The sequence below is a fragment of the Triticum urartu genome, chromosome 7 (genome assembly GCF_003073215.2).
Source record: "Triticum urartu cultivar G1812 chromosome 7, Tu2.1, whole genome shotgun sequence".
Lineage (NCBI taxonomy): Eukaryota > Viridiplantae > Streptophyta > Magnoliopsida > Poales > Poaceae > Triticum > Triticum urartu.
In genome coordinates this window covers 221,727,937-221,752,014 of record NC_053028.1, presented here as the reverse complement: position 1 = coordinate 221,752,014, position 24,078 = coordinate 221,727,937, and the positions used below count along the sequence as shown (strand labels likewise).

The following is a 24,078-nucleotide window of genomic DNA, read 5'->3' as shown; positions in this document are numbered from 1 at the left end:
TCTATTGATCAACGAGCTAGTCAACTAGAGGCTTACTAGGGACATGTTGTTGTCTATGTATCCACACATGTATCTGAGTTTCCTATCAATACAATTCTAGCATGGATAATAAACGATTATCATGAACAATGAAATATAATAATAATAACTAATTTATTATTGCCTCTAGGGCATATTTCCAACAGTCTCCCACTTGCACTAGAGTCAATAATCTAGTTCACATCGCCATGTGATTAACACTCACAGAGTTCTGGGTTTGATCATGTTATGCTTGTGAGAGAGGTTGTAGTCAACGGGTCTTGCCATATTCAGATCCCTATGTATTTCACAAAAACTTTATATCGTAGATGCTGCTACCACATTCCACTTGGAGCTATTCCAAATTGTTGCTCCATTATATGTATCCGGTATCTCTACTCAGAGCTATCCGGATAGGTGTTAAGCTTGCATCGACGTAACTCTTTACGTCGAACTCTTTATCACCTCCATAACCGAGAAACATTTCCTTATTCCTCTAAGGATAATTTTGACCGCTATCTGGTGATCTACTCCTAGATCACCTTTGTACCCTCTTGCCAGACATGTGGCAAGGCACACATCAGGCGCGGTACTTCAACATGGCATACCGTATAGAGCCTATGACAAAAGCATAGGGGACGACCTTCGTCCTTCCTCTTTCTTCTGCCGTGGTTAATCTTTGAGTCTTACTCAACTTCACACCTTACAACTCAGGTAAGAACCCCTTCCTTGACTGATCTATTTTGAACTCCTTCAAAAACATGTCAAGGTGTGCGTTCTTTGAAAGTATCATCAGGCGTGTTGATCTATCTCTATAGATCTTGATGCCCAATATGTAAGCAGCTTTATCCAGGTCTTCCTTTGAAAATCACTCTTCAAACAAACCGTTTATGCTTTCCAGAAATTCTACATTATTTCGGATCAACAATATGTCATCCACATATACTTATCAGAAATGTTGTAGTGCTCCCACTCAGTTTCTTGTAAATACAAGTTTCTAACAAATATTGTATAAACCTAAAAGCTTTTATCACTCCATCAAAACATATATTCCGATTCCGAGATGCTTGCTCTAGTCCATAGAAGGATCGCTGGAGCCAGCATACCTTTTAGCATCCTTGGGATTGACAAAACTTTGATTGTATCACATACAACTTTTCTTACGAAAACTGGTAAGAACACTTATTTTGACATCCATCTGTAAGATTTCATAATCGAAAAATACAGCTAATGCTATCATGATTCCGACGGACTTAAGCATCGCTACGGGTGAGAAATTCTCATCGTAGTCAACTCCTTGAACTTGTGAAAAGACTCTTTCCCACAAGTCGAGCTTCATAGATGGTAACATTACCGCCCACGTCCATCTTCTTCTTAAAGATCCATTTATCTCAATGGCTTGCCGATCATCGGGCAAGTCCACCAAAGTCCATACTTTGTTCTGATATATGGATCCTATCTCGGATTTCATGGCTTCTAACCATTTGTCGGAATACGGGTACACCATCGCTTCTCCATAGCTCGTAGGTTCATTGTTGTCTAACAACATGATATCTAATACAGGATTACCGTACCACTTAGGAGTAGTACATATCCTTGTCGACCTACGGGGTTCGATAGCAACTTGATTCAAAGCTTCATGATCACTATCATTAACTTCTTATTCAACAGATGTAGGCTCCACAGAAAACATCTTTCTGTGTTGCATCACTCTCTGGTTGAAATAAAGGTTTGACAACCTTATCAAGTTCTATCTTCCTCCCACTCAATTCTTTCGAGAGAAACTCCTTCTCGAGAAAGGACCCGTTCTTAGCGACAAACAATTTTCCCTCGGATCTGAGATAGAAGGTATACCCTACTTTCACCTTTGGGTATCCTATGAAGATGTGTTTGTCCACTTTGGGTTCGAGCTTCTCTGGCTGAAGCCTTAAGCATTGCAGCCCCAAACATTAAGAAACGACAACTTTGGTTTCTTGCCAAACCAATGTTCATACGATGTCGTCTCAACGGACTTAGATGGTGTCCTATCTAAAGTGAATGCAGCTGTCTCTAACGCATAACCTCAAAACGAAAACGGTAGATTGGTAAGAGACACCATAGTTCGCACCATATCTCATAGGGTTCGATTACGACGTCCGGACACACCATTACCTTGCGGTGTTCCAGGTGGCTTCAACTATGAAACAATTCCACAATGTCTTAAGTGATTGCCAAACTCATAACTCAGAAAATCCCTTTTGATCAGATCGTAGGAACATGATCTTCTTTGTTATGATGATTCTTAACTTCACTCTGAAACCGCTTGAACTTTTCAAATGTTTCAGACCTGTGCTTCATTAAGTAAATATACCTATATCTACTCAAATCGTCAGTGAAGATGAGAAAATAGCGATATCCACCGCACGCTTCAATTCTCATTGGATCACACGCATCAGCATGTATGAATTCCAACAAGTCACTTGCCCGTTTCATTGTACCTGAAGACAGGGTCTTAGTCATCCTGCCCATGAGACATGGCTCGCATGTGTCAAGCGATTCAAAATCAAGTGACTTCAAACATCCATCAGCATGGAGTTTCTTCATGCATCTTACGCCAATATGACCTAAGCAGCAGTGCCACAAGAAAGTGGTACTATCATTATTAACTCTACATCTTTTGGCGTGAACATGTGTATTACCATGACCTAGATTCAATGAACCATTCACATAGGGTGCATGACCATGAAAGGTGTCATTCATGTAAACAGAATAACCATTATTCTCTAACTTAAATGAATGACCGTATTGCAATGAACATGATCTAATTATATTCATGCTCAACGTAGACACCTGATAACATTTATCTAGGTTCAATACTAATCCCGAAGGTAGATGGAGCGTGCGATGGTGATCTCATCAACTTTGGAAACACTTCCAACACACATCGTCACCTCGCCCTTAGCCAGTCTCCGTTTAGTCCGTAGCTTTTGCTTCAAGTCACCAATAATAGCAACTGAATCAGTATCCAATACCCAGGTGCTACTAGGAGTACTAGTGAGGTACACATTAATAACACGTATATACTTTGTTGAAGTTGCCAGCCTTCTTATCTACCATGCATTTGGGGTAATTCCGCTACCAGTGACCGTTCCCCTTACAATAGAAGCACTCAGTCTCGGGTTTAGGTTCAACCTTGGGTTCCTTCACTGGAGCGGCAACTGATTTGCCATCCATGAAGTTTCCCTTCTAGCCCTTTGTAACACCCTCGATGCGACTATATCTCCCACGTGTCGAGGCACGACTTAGAGGCATAATCGCATTGAAGGCATATGTCGCAAGTGAGGTAATCTTCACACAACCCATGTAATACATAAGGGAAAGAGATACATAGTTGGCTTACAATCGCCACTTCACCCAATTACATGAATAAACATTACATCAATCAAATACACTCATGGTCCGACTACGGAACCAAAATAAAAGAAGAACCCCAAATGCGACAAAGGTCCCCGATCGACCCCAACTGGGCTCCACTACTGATCAACTAGAACGAAATAACACAAAGGACAAGATTTTCATCGGGCTCCTCCTGAGCTTGGTTGCGTCATCTGCACGGACTCATCGGCACCTGTAAGCTGGTTTTGGAAGTATCTGTGAGCCACGGGGACTCAGCAATCTCGCACCCTCGCGATCAAGACTATATAAGCTTATGGGTAAGGTAAAAGTATGAGGTGGAGCTGCAGCAAGCGACTAGCACATATGGTGGCTAACATACGCAAATGAGAGCGAGAAGAGAAGGCAAAGCACGGTCGATAAAAGTATGATCAAGAAGTGATCCTGGACTACCTACGTCAAGCATAACTCCAACAACCGTGTTCACTTCCCGGACTCCGCCGGAAAGAGACCATCACGGTTACACACGCTGTTGATTCATTTTAATTAAGGTCAAGTTTAGGTTTTCTACAACCGGACGTTAACAAATTCCCATCTGCCCATAACCGCAGGCACGACTTTCGAAAGTTCAAATCCCTGCAGGGTGTCCCAACTTAGCCCATAACAAGCTCTCACGGTCAACGAAGGAATAGACCTCCACCCGAGACGTTCCGATCAGACTCAGTATCCCGGTACAACAAGACATTTCGACAGGGTAAAACTAAACCAGCACCACCGCCCGAATGTGCCGACAAATCCCGATAGGAGCTGCACATATCTCTTTCTCAGGGCACACCGGATCGTCCAAACTTCCGGTAGGCCAGCCCAGAGTTGCCCCTGGTGGCCACCGGCAGCTGACAAGTTGGACCAACACTCAGAGGAGCACTGGCCCGGGGGGTAAAATAATGATGACCCTCGGGAGCGCGACTCCCAAGGGAAAAGAAAAGGCTAGGTGGCAAATGGTAAAACCAATGTTGGGCATTGCTGGAAGAGCTTTACTTAAGGCGAACTGTCAAGGGGTTCCCATTATAGCCCAACCGCGTAAGGGACGCAAAATCCGGGAACATAACACCGATATGACGGAAACTAGGGCGGCAAGAGTGGAACAAAACACCAGGCATAAGGCCGAGCCTTCCACCCTTTACCAAGTATATAGATGCATTAATTAAAAAGATATATTATGATATCCCAACAAGTAAACATGTTCCCACAAGGAACAACATCTCCATGTTCCAACAAGGAACACACTTCAATCTTCACCTGCAACTAACAACGCTATAAGAGGGGCTGAGCAAAGCGGTAACATAGCCAATCAACGGTTTGCTAGGACATGGTGGGTTAGAGGTTTGACATGGCAATTTGGGAGGCTGACAAGCAAAAGGTAGGCATCGTAGCATTGGCATAGCAAAGAGCGAGCAAACTAGCATAGCAAAGATAGTAGTGATTTCGAGGGTATGATCATCTTGCCTGAAATCCCGCAAGGAAGAAGAACGAGTCCATGAAGAAGACAAACGGACGTAGTCGAACGGATCCTCACAATCACGACGTTAACGGAACCAACCCGAAGAAGCAATCACCGGAAAAGAGCAAACAACATGGTAAACAACCAACACATCAACATGGCATGATGCACAATCGAGTATGATGCATGTCCGATTTAAATATGCATGGCATGGCAAAGTGCACAAGCAAAACTACAAATTAAGTGGAAGCTCAATATGCATCGGGATGCATATTGACAAAACACCACATCAATTATTTAGTTCTCTCTCGTTTATGTACCCAACAATATTAAATGTTGTTAAGCATGGCAAGATGGTGAAGCAAATGAAAACTACCTATCTAGTCAAGGTTAAATGAGGCCGGAAGCAACGAACAACAAATCCGGAAACTCCTCATGAGCATAAATTAGGTTTGGTACTGTTCTGCCCTAAACAATATTTTAGAGTTGTTAAACATGCAAGATGATGCCACCACGTTAAACTAGGCATTTTTCTACCCCATTTACATATAAAGTTTGTTTAATTCGGAGCTACGGTTAATTAGTTATGAATTAAATCATTTTAACATGGCATAGGAGCAAATTAATGCAAACAACATTTTAATCATTTTAAACATAGATTAAAGTTGGATACTATTAATCTACACAAAATTCTGAGCAAGTTTCATATAAAATTCATTTTAATCCGATGCACGAATTGTGAGTTATAATATGCATGAACATGAGGGTCTTTTCTGTAAAACTGCAATCCTGCGGATAATTGGACAAATTCACATATCTGAAAAAAAAACGTCATCGGGCTGCATCTAGATCATGAAGCCCAATCAAAGGAAAATCGGGGGCTGCTCACCCTGGGCCTTGGAGGCGCGGCCCAAAATGAAGAGGACGGAGGCCGAGGCGAGGCCGGCTGGAGCTGGGCCTTGGGGCGCTCGCGCTGGGGAAGCAGGCCGGTGGGAGATGGATCTGGCCCGGTTCGGAGGAGGTGGCCCACTCGGGCGCGGGCGATCTGGGCCTGGAGGCGTGGGAGGCTGGACCGCGGGGAGCTGGGCCTTCGCGGGGGCGCGGGCGAGCTGGGCTGGTGCGGAGGCCCACGAGGAGGGGCTCGTCTCCCTCGATCCCGACCGGATCGGGGAGGCAGGGGCGGCGGCGCCCGATGGTGAAGCCGGCGAGGGACGGCGGGGCTTCCCCGGCTGCGGCACGGGAAGCAGCGGGGATGGGGAGAGGCGGATCCGACGAGGGAAGGCCCGGATCCGGCGATGACGCGGCAAGACGGGGCCAACGGGGAGCTTGGTAGGTGGCGGCACGGGAGAAGTACGGCGGGGTCGAAGCGCGGTGGAGACAGGCGGCGGGCGGCGGACGGCGTCGAGAAGGACGAAGGCGGCGCCTCCCGGGCGGCGGCGCGAGGAGATGGACCCGCGCGGGCCGGTTGCGGGCTTTCCGGGCCCGACGGCGAAGTGGGGAGGCTGGGCGCTGACGTGGCGCGCGGTGAGTGGAGGGGAAGCGGCGGCGGGGTGACGTGTCGCGCTCTCATTGGGCGGAGAGAGGTGGCGGAGGCAGCGGACATGTCCGGCCGGTGGTGGGAGAAATGTCCGGCGGCGCGGATCTAAGAATTTTTAGGGTTAGGGGAAGAATGAACCGCGAATTTCGGAGGGGGGGTGTATATATAGGCATAGAGGGAGCTAAGAGAGTCCAAATGAGGTGCGGTTTTCGGCCACGCGATCGTGATCGAACGACCGAGATGATGGAGCAGAGTTAGGTGGGTTTTGGGCCAAATTGGAAGGGTGTTGGGCTGCAACACACACGAGGCCTTCTCGGTCCCTCGGTTAACCGTTGGAGTATCAAACGAAGTTCAAATGGTACGAAACTTGACAGGCGGTCTACCGGTAGTAAACCAAGGCCGCTTGGCAAGTCTCGGTCCATTCCGGAAATGTTTAATCCCCACACATGAAAGAAAGGTAGAAATGACCACCGGAGGAGAACGAAGCGCCGGATTGTAAAACGGACAACGGGGAAAATGCTCGGATGCATGAGACGAACACGTATGCAAATGCAATGCACATGATGACATGATATGAGATGCATGACACGCAAGCAAATGACAAGGCAACAACAGCGAATAACTGGCGGACACCTGGCACATCGGTCTCGTGGCGTTACACCCTTGCCCTTCTTGAAACCAGTGGTCTTGTTAAACCATCAACACTTGATGCTCCTTCTTGATTTCTACCTTTTGCGGTCTTAAGCACCGCGAACAGCTTCGGGATCAACTCCATCCCTTGCATGTCATAGTTCATCACGAAGATCTAGCAGCTTAGTGATAGTGGCTAGAGAACTCTATCAATCACTATCTTATCTGGAAGTTTAACTCCCACTTGATTTAAGTGATTGTAGCACCCAGACATTCTGAGCACATGCTCACTCGCTGAGCTATTCTCCTCCATCTTGTTGGTAAAAGAACTTGGCAGAGGTCTCATACCTCTCAAAACGGGCATGAGCCTGAAATCCCAATTTCAGCTCTTGGAACATCTCGAATGTTCTATGGCGTTCAAAACGTCATTGGAATCCCGATTCTAAGCCATAAAGTATGGTGCACTAAACTATCAAGTAGTCATCAGGACGTGTCTGTCAGGTGTTCACAACATCCACAGACGACGTTGTAGGGGTTTGCACATCGAGCGGTGCATCAAAGACGTAAGACTTCTGTGTAGCAATGAGGACACTCCTCAGACTACGGACCTAGTCCGCATCAGTGCTTACAATATCTTTCAACTTGGTCTTTCTCTAGGAACGTATTGAAACAGGGAGCTACAACGTGAGCTATTTATCTACAACATATTTGCAAAGACAATTTAGACTATGTTCATGATAATTGAGTTCATCTAATCAAATTATTTAATGAACTCCCACTCAGATAGACATCCCTCTAGTCATCTAAGTGAAACATGATCCGAGTCAACTAGGCCGTGTCCGATCATCACGTGAGACGGACTAGTCAACATCGGTGAACATCTTCATGTTGATCGTATCTTCTATACGACTCATGCTCGACCTTTCGGTCTTCCGTGTTCCGAGGCCATGTCTGTACATGCTAGGCTCGTCAAGTCAACCTAAGTGTTTTTGCTGTGTAAATCTGGCTTACACCCATTGTATTCGAACGTTAGAATCTATCACACCCGATCATCACGTGGTGCTTCAAAACAACGAACCTTCCCAACGGTGCACAGTTAGGGGGAACACTTTTCTTGAAATTTTAGTGAGGGATCATCTTATTTAAGCTACCGTCGTTCTAAGCAAATAAGATGTAAAACATGATAAACATCACATGCAATCAAATAGTGACATGATATGGCCAATATCATTTTGCTCCTTTTGATCTCCATCTTCGGGGCTCCATGATCATCGTTGTCACCGACATGACACCATGATCTCCATCATTGTGTCTTCTTGAAGTTGTCTCGTCATCTATTACTTCTACTACTATGGCTAACGCTTTAACAATAAAGTAAAGTAACTACATGACGTTTAAGTTGACACGCAGGTCATAAATAAATTAAGACAACTCCTATGGCTCCTGCCGGTTGTCATACTCATCGACATGCAAGTCATGATTCCTATTACAAGAACATGATCAATCTCATACATCACATATATCATTCATCACAACCTTTTGGCCATATCACATCACAAGGCATATGCTGCAAAAACAAGTTAGACGTCCTCTAATTGTTGTTGCAAGTTTTTACGTGGCTGCTATAGGTTTCTAGCAAGAACGTTTCTTACCTACGGCAAAACCACAACATGATATGCCAATTTCTATTTACCCTTCATAAGGACCCTTTTCATCGAATCCGATCCGACTAAAGTGGGAGAGACAGACACCTGCTAGCCACCTTATGCAACTAGTGCATGTCAGTCAGTGGAACCAGTCTCACGTAAGAGTACGTGTAAGGTCGGTCCGGGCCGCTTCATCCACGATGCCGCCGAATCAAGATAAGACTAGTAACGGCAAGTAAATTGACAATATCGACGCCCACAACTGCTTTGTGTTCTACTCGTGCATAGAAACTACGCATAAACCTGGCTCATGATGCCACTGTTGGGGAACGTAGCAGAAATTCAAAATTTTCTACGCATCACCAAGATCAATCTATGGAGTAATCTAGCAACGAGGGGAAGGAGAGTGCATCTACATACCCTTGTAGATCACTAAGCGGAAGCGTTCAAGTGAACGGGGTTGATGGAGTCGTACTCGTCGTGATCCAAATCACCGATGATCCTAGTGGCGAACGGACGGCACCTCCGTGTTCAACACACGTACAGCCCGGTGACGTCTCCTACGCCTTGATCCAGCAAGGGGAGAAGGAGAGGTTAGGGAAGACTCCATCCAGCAGCAGCACGACGGGACTCCATCCAGCAGCAGCACGACGGCGTGGTGGTAGTGGAGGAGCGTGGTACTCCAGCAGGGCTTCGCCAAGCACCGCAAGAGACGAGGAGGGAGAGGGGTAGGGCTGCGCCAAGAAGGAGATTAAATCGTCTCTATGGCAGCCCAAAACCTTAAGTATATATAGGGGAGGGGAGGGGTTGCGCCCCCACCTAGGTTTCCACCCCTAGGAGTGGCGGCCAGCCCTAGATCCCATCTAGGGGGGCCAAGGGGGGAGAGAGGGGGGCGCACCACTAGGTGGGCCTTAGGCCCATCTAAGCCTAGGGTTTGCCCCCTTCCACTCCCCCTTGCGCCTTGGGCCTTGGTGGGGGGCGCACCAGCCCACCTGGGGCTGGTCCTCTCCCACACTTGGCCCATGCAGCCCTCCAGGGCTGGTGGCCCCACTTGGTGGACCACCGGAACCCTCCCGGTGGTCCCGGTACACTATCGGTGATGCCCGGAACACTTCCGGTGGCCAAAACCATACTTCCTATATATCAATCTTTACCTCCGGACCATTCCGGAACTCCTCGTGACGTCCGGGATCTCATCCGGGACTCCGAACAACATTAGGTAACCGCGTACATACTTTCTCTATAACCCCAGCGTCATCGAACCTTAAGTGTGTAGACCCTACGGGTTCGGGAACCATGCAGACATGACCGAGACAACTCTCTGGTCAATAACCAACAGCGGGATCTAGATACCCATGTTGGCTCCCACATGTTCCACGATGATCTCATCGGATGAACCACGATGTCAAGGACTTAATCAATCCCGTATACAATTCCCTTTGTCCATCGGTATGATACTTGCCCGAGATTCGATCGTCGGTATCCCGATACCTTGTTCAATCTCGTTACCGGCAAGTCTCTTTACTCGTTCCGTAACACATCATCCCGTGATCAACTCCTTGATCACATTGTGCACATTATGATGATGTCCTACCGAGTGGGCCCAGAGATACCTCTCCGTTTACACGGAGTGACAAATCCCAGTCTCGATTCGTGCCAACCCAACAGACACTTTCGGAGATACCTGTAGTGGACCTTTATAGCCACCCAGTTACGTTGTGACGTTTGGCACACCCAAAGCACTCCTACGGTATCCGGGAGTTGCACAATCTCATGGTCTAAGGAAATGATACTTGACATTAGAAAAGCTTTAGCAAATGAACTACACGATCTTTGTGCTAGGCTTAGGATTGGGTCTTGTCCATCACATCATTCTCCTAATGATGTGATCCCGTTATCAACGACATCCAATGTCCATGGTCAGGAAACCATAACCATCTATTGATCAACGAGCTAGTCAACTAGAAGGCTTACTAGGGACATGTTGTTGTCTATGTATCCACACATGTATCTGAGTTTCCTATCAATACAATTCTAGCATGGATAATAAACGATTATCATGAACAATGAAATATAATAATAATAACTAATTTATTATTGCCACTAGGGCATATTTCCAACAGACCTGACAGGGGAGGGGCGATCTAGCCGCCGCTGACCTCACAGGAAAGACGCGATCTCGTCGCCGCGGACCTGACAGGGGAGGGGCGATCTCGCCGCCGCGAACCTGACAGGGGAGGGGCGATCTCGCCGCCGCGGACCTCACAGGGAAGACGACGCCGCCAATCCAACTGCTCTCTCGATCCAATCCCTCCTCAATCCTTTTCCTAGGTCGTGATTGTGGGATGACGCCGTCGCCGCCATAGCTCCAGCATCCGCCGTCCTACATCTTGCCCCTCTCCAACCTCAGAGACCTCCGCCACTGCCGCCATCTCACAACCCCAGTTCAGGGCAGGACTCAGGGAGGGTGTGGCTGTGGACGACGCTGCCGCCGTCGCGGAACCCTAGGGCAGGGCGTGGTCACGTTGCGGGCAGCACGAGCGGCCGTGCGTCTCCCCCGTCAGGCTGTCCTCGGCAGGAACTCGGGACCTCCTCCTGACAGAGCCAAGGCCCTCGAGGTCCAGGTCGCCAATCCAACGTGCACCGTGAGCCCTCAACTAGCGCGCGTGTGGCCACTGCATCAGGTAATTAACAACCTCCACCACAACTCCACAAGCCCCATCGCAAGTTTGTTTTTTCGTCATGTGCTCAAGACTGAAAGAATTCTGCTGTATTTAGGGCATGTACGGTTGTGCCAGTAAAGCTATTTGATATATGCCACTATAGAACTACTATCAGCCTTTTCATGTCCCTGCAAAAGGGGTTTGCATTATGTATGTAGAGATTTTCCATACAATTTTTAGAGCCGCTCCTCTCTCCTCCCTGGCCGGAGGAATCCCCACATCCCCAAGCTCTACGGGCTTGCCAGACGACTGATTGAGGTCCTCGCCATGGCCACTCACACAGCCGGTGAGTCCCGTAGGCTACCGACGTCACCAACCGTCGCGCGCCGCCGGTCTGCCTAGCCCATTGTCAGCTGCGGGCGGCCAGCTGGGTCGAACTCCATGCATGTTCCATGCCGGCCAAACGAGACCGCCCTCCACGCCGGGACACTGACACGTCGGCCTGCCCGTCCCCTGCTCCACGTCCCGGCCTGCACGTCCCTTGCTCTGGACGGACGCACCAAACTCCACAACTTTCCGGCAATCCGACCACGGGCAGACACATTTTCTTCAGGTTCGCACAACTTCCCTGTCGTCAATTAATGGACCTGCATTTGAATGAAAACAACTGTATTTAGTTGGCTATTGTACAATATTTGGTTTTGGTCATATTAATGCAGGGGAATTCAGATTACAGTACTGTGTAATCATAGTTGTAGCAGCACAGAGCAGAGCCTCTCCGATCGGTAAGGAAAATTCAGGAATCACATCACACCATTTCTTACCTAGCCTACTGCATTGTTGTTGCTTCAGCAATCACGCTGGTGCATCGATCCTCCTAGCACATATATAAATTAAATTGTGTATAGATACGAACTGCTTGAGCAATCACGCTAGATTTTCATGACCACCTTCTGCCCTTCTCCAGTAATATTTGTCAGATCCTTGGCGTGATCTATGTACTAGGTATTAGAACTGTAAGTATAACATTGTCTGATGATGTCCTATACATGTGAATTGCAGTTTGTAAACATTCATTTTCCGAAGAAATCATGGGATTTAGTTATATCTATTTTCTCATATTGATTCTTCATGCTATAAATCCATAGAAGAAACAAAGCAGATTGATTAAATACCACTATAAGCAGTTTTTCCCAAATCCTGTTACAACTAAGTGAGCCTGACATTTTGCAGCAAAGAATAATCAAGAAATTTGCAGCATAATATATCAAAAAAAATTAGAGAGGAGAGAAAAATGGAAAGAACTTTCTCAAAAAAAAATGTAGGTGAACCCAATAGGAGAAGTTCAATTTCAGCCAGAACATTAATTATATAACCTTTATGCATTCAGGAAAATATGGACGTGAAGAGAACACCTTAAATTAGTTAGGCGATACACGTTTACTCAAGTGCTCTGAAAGCTACACTAACCTGGCAGAATATGACCACAATTCAGGTATTGTGAAAATGTTAAAATAATTGAGTATATCTTTTTCTACACGGATCGGTGGTTCTCACTGGATTTTCTTTCACTTTTATCAGTAGTTTCGTGAGGCCTGTGGTGGCCAAGGTTTGAAGACTGAGTTTTCAAAGCTGAATCTGATGTCCAGTCTACATTTCACGGTGACAACAACGTTCTACTTCTACTGCAGCAGGTTATTTTATTTTGAAAAAGTATACTTTTCGTCCCTCAACTTTGCGTGAAGTCTAGATTTGGTCCCTCAACTTCGAAACCGGACAACTTGCACCCCCAACTAACGAAACTGGACAAGGTTCGTCCCTGCTCTCGATTTTGACCGGTTTTAGTGTTGACTGACCCCGGTTTTGACCGGTGCTGACTCAAATTCGTCTAATTTTTTCATATCCATGAACTTTTTGAAATTTGTGTACTTTTTTCAAATCAGTGTATTTTTCAAGTTCGTGTAATTTTATCAAATCCAAGTTTTTTTTCAAATCTATGAAGTGTTTTTGAAATTCACGTACTTGTTTCAAATCCGCATACTTTGTAAAGTTGGTGTAGTTTTTTAATCCATGTTCCTTTTCCAATCCATGAACTTTGTTTGAAATTCAGATAGTTGTTTCAAGTTGACATAATTTTTCAACTCCACACATTTTTTTTCTATTTTGCGTGAAAGAAATTCAAATCCGCGTACGTTTTCAAGTTCGCATAAAATTTTCAAATCCAAAAAAATGTACGCGAATATGAATAAGTACATCAATTTTAAAAAATTACATGAATTTGAAAAAACCACATGAACTTTAAAAAAGTACGTGGATTAAAAAAATATGTGTACTTGAAAAAAGTACGCGGATTTGGAAAAGGTACACAATTTTTTTAAAAGTTCACGTATTTGAAAAAGTACCCGAATTTGAAAACATTAAGCGGAATTAGAAAATGTACGCGGATTTGAGTCGGCACGGTCAAAACCGGGGTGTGACAACACCAAAACCGGTCAAAACCGTGACCAGGGATGAATCTTGTCCCGTTTCAGTAGTTAAGGGTGCATGTTGTCCGGTTTTGGAGTTAAGGGACCAAATTTAGACTTCACGAAGAATTGAGGGATGAAAAATATACTTTTTTCTTTTATTTTTTGTTCATCGTTAGTGCATGTGTTATAAAAGTTACTCCAAGCTTGGTTTTGTATCTCTGTAAATTGTATATAAATATTGGCTTTGTTTTTGGAGGACGAGATGACTGCTCCTGCTGGGTATAACACTCTTGGTCGTATTATGGCGCCACTGGCCAGAGAAGCCAAAAGGAGGCATGACTAGCTCCGTCTTCTCGCAGTGACAATGGCCTTCCTCCAAAAAGTTTGATGTCTCAACCGCCACACACGCTGGGGAAAGCAAGTCTGAGCCTAAGAAACCGTATCGCTTGGTACAGGGAATTTGTTGGCTAATGACTTTGAGTTGAATACTGCTTGATTGCACACTTGAGTTGTATACTCTCTCTTCACGTCAATGCTCATGTGCTCCGACCCTCCCTGACCCCTCCTAGCAAGCAGCAGAGTCTCTCGGGTTCGAGCTCCATCGGGCCGCCGCCGGCGGCGTCCATGTTCGTTGGGCGGAGCACAAGGTGTGAAATCCACCATGATGCTACTGATGAGGCTCTCCTCCTTTGTCCATCGGTTATCAGACAACCGTGTATGAGACGTCCACCGTCGTACACGCATTTGATCGTGCTGATGCGCCTGGCTGTGGGTTGGCTTCTGTTGGGATGCTCCGAGGTGAGGCCAACTCATGAACTTGCTGAGACGTCTTTACCTTAAATTACAATTTCTTATTATGATCTTGAACGAATACTAAGGCTTGCATCTTTTATAAAGCTTGCCAGTTACTGTGTAGTTTCAGTTAACATGAAAGTCACCCGTGGTGAATCTCTTTTCTTGTCCACAGATTTCACGGATCCATTATGATGAAATAGGGTCCCCCCGGGCTTTATTTCACTAATCCATTATCGCCTACAGAACAACATCCTGGCCCTCCCAGTTTGAGTGATTCTCTTTATTTTTCTATATCTCAACTGTTACATGCATCGTTTATATTCGCCGGTCTGCACCCCCGCGTCTCCTCACGTTAATGTGGCTACTGGTCACGGGACTGACGAGGAGGTCGTGGTGGAGGGGTGGTGCTGGATGTAGCCTAGCAGGATGTCATAAGCTCTCCCATGTTCTTTTGTGTATGAATCAGATTTAGTGGTTCTTGATTTTAGAGGCATGCATCGATCTTGCTCCTGTTCTGTATGTAGGATACACTTAATGTTTTTTACAGGATGTTCTGCAGATTTTTAGAACACTGAGGGCATATCTTGGCTTGGAATGCTGCTGGGTCGATGAAGGTCATGCAACATGGCAGGTGAGTGCTCCTCTCCCCTTTCCCTCTATGCTAAAAATTAGTTCCAATTTCCGTGCAAGTTCGCCAATTTAGATCTAGAGATAAAGGTTTTGTACGAGGTTAGTTAGCAGGGTCTTGCTGGTGACTACTTGAACTCAAGTTGGACAACATATGCAATGTCGAATTCAGCGAGATATCATGACTCGATTTCACTTTCATTCCAAATTTGAGATCGTAATTTGATTGATATTTTGCATCTTTTATAGATATAGATTGATAACATTTAATGATGTTATAGGATGTATAATGATTAGAAAAAGAGAGACCATGTGTTTTATGGATCAAAACTGATACTTGCTCATGATGGCATCTCAAGGAATTCTAAATTCCAAATACAGGTGTACATGTGTCCACTTGGAAGCTGCTTGAGTTGTTCAAGACAAAAACCAAGTCTATATATGATGGACTGCACTTCTATTTTTTTATGTGTGCGCCTGCTCCATGCTCTTTTGTTCCCAGCAGGCTGTTGTGTTGATCCGTGGGGATTTGTTTTTACCTCTGCCATTAGTTTGCCCTGTAAAACGCAGGTGTTCCTGGTACTTTTCTTTTATAAGAATAAAAAAGCTGGGATGTCATAGACTTTTTTGTGGCAGCTTTGATCGTTAAACTACTAAAATGTCTTCTGTAGGTTTTGCTTACTCGTGGCTGTATGTTGGCTTCGTGCTGGCGGGCTATAGTTCTCCTGTCACAAATCATGGAGACATTCATCCTCACAGATTTCTGCTCCTGCTATGTGAAAAGGTAAATTCCATCAAACGAACCCCCTGAATAAAGTGATGTACATTTCACACTATTTGGTTAAAGGATATTCCAAGAATTCCCACTCTCGCAAGAAAACAACTTGGATCACTTATGATAAGATGTTTTGGTGTTAAGTTTCTCCTCTTTTATGGACCAAGAAGATGAATTATTTTGGCAACTTCAACTGCATTTGTACTGACAACAAAAATATTGTTACTTGGATGGTCTTACATTTAGAGGTACACTATTATCTCTGCACTTTATTGTTACTACCTGAAAGCTCCATAACATCCATGCGTAGATGCACTTCCAGTCGATTTATGGTTGGCATTGAAGTTAACCTTTAAATTGAACTTGCATGTCAGTACGTCATCTTAATTTTTGAGTATAAATTCTCACTGCGCCGTTTGAACTCCACGTCAAGAATGGAACGGTCAGTATGTAAAGCCCCGCTTGATGAGAAACTATCAAATAATTGTTAATCTTAAATTGTAGACAAGATACCGAGCCAATCATTCTATAGCTTTGATAATTTAGCTCCTTTAGATTGATATATTCCAGAACATCTTCTGCAACATAGTATTTTTGGATGAAATCCCTTTATCATAGTTATTTAAGAGTACTGTCCACTTGTCGAGTGTGTGAGCACCCAAGGAATGTTTAGTGCTTTGTCCATTGTTCACTTGACTGCATGATCTATTACTCCCACTGATCCATATTAGTTGTCGCTAAAACGGATGTATCTAGACGTATATCAATGCTAGATACATCTGTTTGAGACAAGTAGTATGGATCAGAGGGAGTATCAATTTTATACAATGCTCTAAGACCAATCGGCTGAATAAGTTCCATTTCATCATTTTTCTGTTTATGTACCTGTTTATTCATGTTGATGATCTGCACAGAGAAAAATGCATGACAACCTCCATCTTGATTGCGTGATCTCGTTCATTCTTATTTTTCAGACTATAGGTAGATATTTGAGCCAATTTGGTACACTAATAAGAAAGTTAAAACCTGAGAAGTGATAAGACTATCGTTTGTGTCTTCATGAACTTTACTTTTAGGTTTTCATGACTTTTGTTCCTGTCCAAATATTACACGGTCGCATAATTCTTCCCTAACTTGCAGATGCTATCCAAGCCACATTATCCTTACCTGACATGCAGATGCTATCTAAGCATTTGTGTTCTAACCGAGATAAATAACGTTTTTCATTAAATCAATAAGAGCAGCACAAAGTCTAGGTCCCTGTCTCGGTGGCAGACGGAAGGAGGGGAAGGAGAGCAGATGTTGTGGTCATATATTTTGATGTAACACATGGCAAGTAGTGTATGCCCATTGAAATATGTCGACGATATGTATACAAGTGTCAACAAAAGCACCATTTAACCATTATGACAGATGTTTCTATGATTGTTAGCTGACAGAGCATTTGTTGTGATGTTGCTGGAAGCGTCGTGTATGGCAAAGGCAGATCCTGTTGTAGTGCAGAGCAGAGTTAGTGACATTCAAGTCCATTGTTGAATGTGTGGTTATTACCAAATGCTGTACTTCTCATTTTCTTATTAAAGTGTGGCTTTTATTGCAAAAAAAGCTTGCGGCAAAGCTGAGGAGATGGATTGCAAGGGGGAAGAGAAGATGTATTCATAGATCAAATTTTGTAAGAAAAGTAGCGTGTATATACTCTCTGTGTGATTTAACTTTGACCACCAAATTTAATTGATAATATACGTGTTATGTGTCATAAAATTATACCACCTCAAATTTGAATGCAGTCATGGATTTTGTCTTAAGAGTAATCATGATTTTGTCTAACAGTAATACATAATGATATTTGTTCCAAAGAAATCATAAGCTGCAAGTGACATGTTGTGAATTAAAATGATTTTTTATTAATGTATTAAACTTGTTGTTCCATGGCAACGCACGTGCATTCAGATGTATCTAGATGACAGCGTTATTTCCGCTTGGTATTCCAACGAGTATAGACTGGTAAGTTTATATATTTCATTATCATAACATTCAAAATACAGGCATTTTTTATCACTATATTCAAGATAAAATTAATTTAGGAAATGGCAGGGATGTGTCCGGCTATTTTACTTTTTATTTTATGCTATGGTGGGATGGTAAAGAATTGTTCGTCCGGTTTGTACCGTGAGTACTCTCTATTACATATTTTAAGACATTTGACGTGAAGTATTTGTTCTAACTACATATATTGCTTGTGTGAAATGGGTATGATTCGAGGAAGAAGTTTTTATTATACTTACTCAAATATTATGCGAATGGTGCTAAAAACAATATTTTTGATATTGTGAGAATTTCTTAAGCACATCAAGTAGATCTTAATTTGTAAAGATTTTTAGTTGAATAATCAGTCATATGTATACATCTTCAAATTGCCTTTCTGTTATCAATTTACATTGCATGTAAAGTGTACTTCAATTATTACCTGATTGTGTCCGTGTTATCTTTTCTCTAGCATGTGAAGTTTAACATGCATTATGTTTATATTACTCCAGCAAAATATTTCAAAAGTCCGTGGCAACGCACGGGCATTGTACTAGTTAAATGTTAAGGAAGCTGATACAAATACGACAAGGATACAATCGTGGATGATTGTCTGATGGAAAGCAAAAGGATAACTAAAGGTCCACGGCTCTACCATCATAGTTGATAACCTTGAACTTCATCACTCCCCTGTCACAGCATTCGTCGAGTGACGATGGCTATGCAAATCCACTTGTCCACCTAAAAACAAGCGATAAACTCAAGGCATTAAAAACCATAGTGTGGGACCTGTGTGAAGACGGATGAAGGAACATCAGTCAATCCATGCATCGCCCCGAGCTTTTTGTGATTATGATATGGTGACATTGTGGCCAAAGAGCAAGAAGAAGGATCACCACACTAGATCATTTAATATGTCTAGAGGGGGAGGGGTGAATAGACTAAAATCACAACATACAGGAACTTCATTTAAGATTTAAATGCTTTACAATTTTAAGTTTAGCTACCGGTTGACTAGGACTTCCTATACATGCAAGTCGACAAAGAGTAAAGCAACGAAAAATAATTTGCAAAAGTAAATAGGAAGGGTTAGGATAACGCAACACGGAGAGGCTCAACATTAATGGAGGCTTCAAAGCACAAGGATTATAAGATTATGGAGATCTCGGCTGCAAGGTCCACGGACGACAATACGCAGGGAGGTTCCACGAAGGAGGAACCAACATCAACATATTCCACTATTGCATATGATCATGAAGGTCTAGCCTTACTCAGGTAGATATTTACGAAATTGGTGATCTTCGGATCCGTACAAACTTCTTAGTTAATTCAAGCTTTGAAGTCTCACAAGCACACCTAGCTGCTGATATAGAACACACAAACGCGTGTGCGCGTACACTTTTTTCTTTATCGCTTTTTCATCAGTCAACACGAGGTGACACGCGCTTCTCGTCGGTCTACTCACTATACAAGGAACATAAGTGCAAAGGCTATGTCTCGATTACACAAATAGAGAAAAGTGGGTCGGCTCTGTTGCTACTTCTTGAGCTTGCATTGTTTTTTTCTTGAAGAGGAAAGGGTGATGCAGCAAAATAGAGATAAGTATTTCCCTCAGTTAAAGAACCAATGTATCAAACCAGTAGGAGGTACAAGCAAATCTCCAATCTATGCACCTGCACAAACAATCAAACACTTGCACCCAACGCGATAAAGGGGTTGTCAATCCCTTCGGTCAATTGCAATGGTGATCTGATAGAAATATGTATAAAAGATTACTAAAATGTAAAACTAAATAAAAGTAAATAAATTGCAACAAGGTATTCTTGGGTTTTGGGGTTTATATATCTGAAAATATATGATGGAAAATAGACCCGGGAGCATAGATTTCACTAGAGACTTCTCTCCTGAAGGCAAATAATACGATGTGTGAACAAATTACTGTTGAGCAATTGATAAAAAACACAAAGTTATGACGATATCCAAGGCAAGGATTATGCATATAGGCATCACGTCCATGTCAAGTAGACCGACTCCTGCCTGCATCTACTACTATTACTCCACACATCGACCGCTATCCAACATGCATCTAGGGATAAAATCAAGCAATATGATGAAAACCTCATCTTTTTATCCTTGATGGCAACAATACAATACGTGTCTCGCTATCCCTACTTTGTCACTGGGTGAAATCACGCAAGGTTGAACCCAAAAGGCCAAAACTAAGCACCTCTCCCATTGCAAGAAATAGCAATCTAGTTGGCCAAACCAAACCGATATTTCAAAGAGAAATACAAAGATATCAAATCATGCATATAAGAATTCAGAGAAGATTTAAATAATATTTATAGATAATCTGATCATAAATCCACAATTCATCGGATCTCGACAAACACACCGCAAAAGAAGATTACATCGGATAGAACTCCAAGAACATCAAGGAGAACATGGTATAAAAGAACAAAGAGAGAGAAGAAGCCATCTAGCTACTAGCTATGGACCTGTAGGTCTGAGGTAAACTACTCACGTTTCATCGGAATGGCAATAGGGTTGATGTAGATGCCCTCCGTAATCGAATCCCCCTCCCGCAGATCGCCCGAAAAGGCCCCAAGATGGGATCTTATGGGAACAGAAGGTTGCGGCGGCGGAAAAGTATTTTCGTGGATGCTTATGAGGGTTTGGGAATATTTGAGAATTTAGGGTTAGAGGAGCTCCGAGCCCCTCCCCCCCCCCAGGGCGTGTCCTGCACCCTGCCGCAGCGTCAGGACTCTTCTGACTTGGTTCTCAAGTCCTATGTGTGTCTTCTGGTCCAAGAAAAATCATCGTAAAATTTTATTCCGTTTGATATTCCTTTTTTGCTAAACTAAAAAACAAGGAAAAAAAGCAGAAATTGGCACTGGGCTCTGAGTTAATAAGTTAGTCCAAAAAATAATATAAAATAACATATTAATTCATATAAAACATCCAAAACAAATAATATAATAGCATGAAACAGTAAAAATTTATAGATACGTTGGAGACGTTGGAAGCTTCCAAGACCAGTTCGTGGAACCTTCCACCTGTTTCGGGAAGGTTCCACTCATTTTTGTGTGTTTTTCTTTATAACATTTTATTTTCATTTTTTTCTTTTCTTTATATTTTTAAAATACATGCCAACCTTTTTCATATATATTAACATTTTCATATACATATCCTATATTTTCAGATATACATTGTATATTTTTTAATACATTTTGAACATTCTTATCTGGGTACATGTTGAACATTTGCAAAATGCACATTGCATATTTTTTTAAATTTCACGAAACAAAACTAAATGCATGTTTTTTCAGGATCCTGGACAATTTTATAAGTGATCTGAACAATTTCTACAAATTACGTGAAAACTTTGTACATTTTCATGAACATTTTAGAAAAATGTGATGGACAAATTTTAAACGTGTGAGCACTTTTTTTCAAATTAATGAACATTATTAAATTCAATAAACACTTACATAAATTGCGTGAACATTATGCTGGAATTTCATATTGGACGCTAATTGCGTCGGGTGCTCCTAATCGGCGCCTTTAGCGCCGCCAAAGCAAACTGGGCACACGGCTGCCCATAGTGGGCCGGCCCATGAACTCCCAGTGTGCTGAATGGTATATCTCCACTACTATTAAACAATCAAATAAGAACTTTCTTACGTGCATCCCGAAAAATGTCCACAACCACATCACCCACGTCACCACCATGGGATGAAGCCCGCACGACATCATCTAATAGTCATCATTAATTTATTCGAGATCTGGTGTGCGCCTAGTAGTTTACATAGACTGACTGTATTCCACCAGATGAAAATATGAAACTCTCCGTCCCGCCTATGAAGCCCCTCAAAATCACGCTAATCTAACCATCTAACCAACTCGTAAATAAGGAAACTGAACCTAATCGTGTCCTTCGCTCCTCTCCTTGCCTTTCCTCGTCAGCCCTGCATGGCGAACTTGATCCTTGCATCGGATCATGGCTGCCCTACACCGCATCGATGCCTCCCTGTTGGGCTCCCTCGCCGCCCTGATCAACATCATCGAGTGGGCGGCCGTCCCTCCTTCACCTACAATCAAATATTCACAGATCAGCCAGGCTACAACAAGATTATTATGCAGCAATCTGCTCGAGTTTGAAGCTGCAGGCAGCCCCATTAGATCGGCCAGGTATGATTTCCACGGCCAATGGAAACCCACCTAACAAGATACAACCTCACCTTCTTCTTTTTTTACCAGCAAAAAAACTCACCTTTTTTTCTAATATTCGTCTGCGAGATCGCCAGTGCCCAGGAGCCTGCCCTAGCACACGAGCCGCCTGAAAGTGCAATCATGCCCTTAATCTTATTTTGATGTTGATGACAACATGCATGTATGGGACTAATCATGTTTATCAATTATATCTCAGGATTATGTATCAGGCCGTGTGTGGATCATGATTAAAGACAAATGCATATAGCTCAAGATTGGAGATACAAGACAATAGCGTTGGCTTTGTTTACGGTTTGTTCTTGAGTATAGGGATCCCACACTATTAAGAGGGGATCGATGGATCTAGTGAAAGATTTGCTCAAAACCCACAACTCCATTTTCCTCCGGACGTCCGGTACGTTACTGACGTCCGATCCCTTTCAGCTGACCGGTCTTCCGGCTCCCGTCGGTCGTCCGGTGTTTCTTCACACGACAAAATTCACGGATGTCCGACCTTCTCTGGACGTCTGGTCCACGGACGTCCGTTCTGCTCCGGACGTCCGACACTTACTCAACAGAACAGTTTTTACGGATATCCGGTCCTCTACGGATGTCCGGTCACCGGACGACCAAAACGGTCCGGACGTCCGTTAGCTGTATGCTAATTCATGGCTTGTGTTTCTCCAGCGACCGGACGACCGACGTCTGTCGGACGTCCGGACTATCTGTGCCACCGGACGTCCGGTCTTGTCCGGACGTCCGACGCCTCCTGCACTTGTGTTGCTCAAACGGTTACTTTTCCCACTTCCACTATATATAGCCTTCTCCCCCTCACGGGATGAGGCTGACCATTCACTTTGAGCTTGCTAATAACACATTTCACTCACTCTCTCACTCTTCCACACAAAATCTTAGATCCCCAAGGGATTTGAGAGCACTTGAGAGAAGTTCTCCAATCAATTGATAGATCCACTCCTTCCCCTTCTTTGCACCAAAGGAATTCGTGATTTGAGTAAGTCTTGAGCTTTTCCCCATCGTTCTTGTTACTCTTGGAGGTTGGATACTCCTAAGCGGTAGGAGTCTTTCGGAGAGGAATCGACCATTGTGATTACCCCCCGGAAAAGTTTGTGAGGGTTTGGAGACCACCTCAAGGTCTGCCACTAGTGATTGAGAAACGCCTTCGCGGTGTTGTCTCAAAGAGAGAATAGGGTGAGCCTTCGTGGCGTTGGTGTGCCTTCGTGGTAACATCCACCTCTCTAATGGTGACGTAGCTTCCCTCCAAGGAAGTGAACATCGGCATACATCCTCGTCTCCCGGAGTTGCGGTTATTCCTAACCCTAACTCTCCACTTGTGGTTACTTGTCTCTTAGCACTTACTTGTATCATCTTGTGCTTGCTTACTTACATACTTGTGATACTTGTTTATCCTGCTTAGCTCCTTGTACTACACTTGCAATTGTTAGGCTCATCTTCATATTCCGCATTATTGCCTAAAATTGCTAAGTAATAATTAAAATTTGTAATCGGACCTATTCACCCCCCTCTAGGTCCATCTCAATCCTTTCAATTGGTATCAGAGCCTCATGCTCTATTCTTGTGGCTTAACCGCCCTAGAGCGAGATGAACCCCGATGGGACTCCCCTTGTTACAGATCTGAAAGATAAAGGTGAGGCTTCTTCAGAAGTCAAGTCCTTTACTTCTGAGGATCTGGAACGGGCCCTTGCTAAGAAAAAAGAGGAGCATGATGCTTCTCTTGAGGCCTTGGTCCAAATGAGACTAGCCACATTGTCCATGGTGCATGCACCGCTT

General features: G+C 43.9%; 1 protein-coding gene and 1 long non-coding RNA gene across 4 annotated transcripts; both read left to right on the top strand.

Moving 5' to 3' along the window:
• The first annotated feature begins 12,417 nt into the window (after positions 1-12,417).
• Positions 12,418-14,159, top strand: LOC125521335. Its single transcript, XR_007289209.1, has 3 exons — positions 12,418-12,862; positions 12,949-13,061; positions 14,092-14,159. It is a non-coding gene; the product is annotated as an uncharacterized LOC125521335 (long non-coding RNA).
• A 7-nt stretch (positions 14,160-14,166) lies between these two features.
• On the top strand, positions 14,167-17,637 carry LOC125521334. Of its 3 annotated transcripts, none has more exons than XM_048686394.1 (4): positions 14,167-14,633; positions 15,178-15,261; positions 15,929-16,041; positions 17,173-17,637. In XM_048686394.1, exons 1-4 carry the CDS (start codon positions 14,460-14,462, stop codon positions 17,201-17,203), a joined length of 402 nt encoding a protein of 133 aa, XP_048542351.1. In that variant the 5' UTR covers positions 14,167-14,459; the 3' UTR covers positions 17,204-17,637. The 3 variants fall into 3 exon arrangements, with proteins under 3 accessions (XP_048542351.1, XP_048542350.1, XP_048542349.1); XM_048686393.1 differs by lacking the exon at positions 17,173-17,637 and adding an exon at positions 16,177-17,166; XM_048686392.1 differs by lacking the exons at positions 15,929-16,041; positions 17,173-17,637 and adding an exon at positions 15,639-15,903.
• Positions 17,638-24,078: the final 6,441 nt, after the last annotated feature.

What these genes read in the sequence shown, in the direction of transcription:
- LOC125521334 (XM_048686392.1), top strand. Translation starts at nt 14,460, where the DNA reads ATGTTCGTTGGGCGGAGCACAAGGTGTGAAATCCACCATGATGCTACT. An exon ending in TTCTGTTGGGATGCTCCGAG is followed by an intron (nt 14,634 to 15,177) that starts GTGAGGCCAACT and finishes TGTTTTTTACAG; the next exon opens with GATGTTCTGCAGATTTTTAG. An exon ending in AAGGTCATGCAACATGGCAG is followed by an intron (nt 15,262 to 15,638) that starts GTGAGTGCTCCT and finishes TTCCAAATACAG; the next exon opens with GTGTACATGTGTCCACTTGG.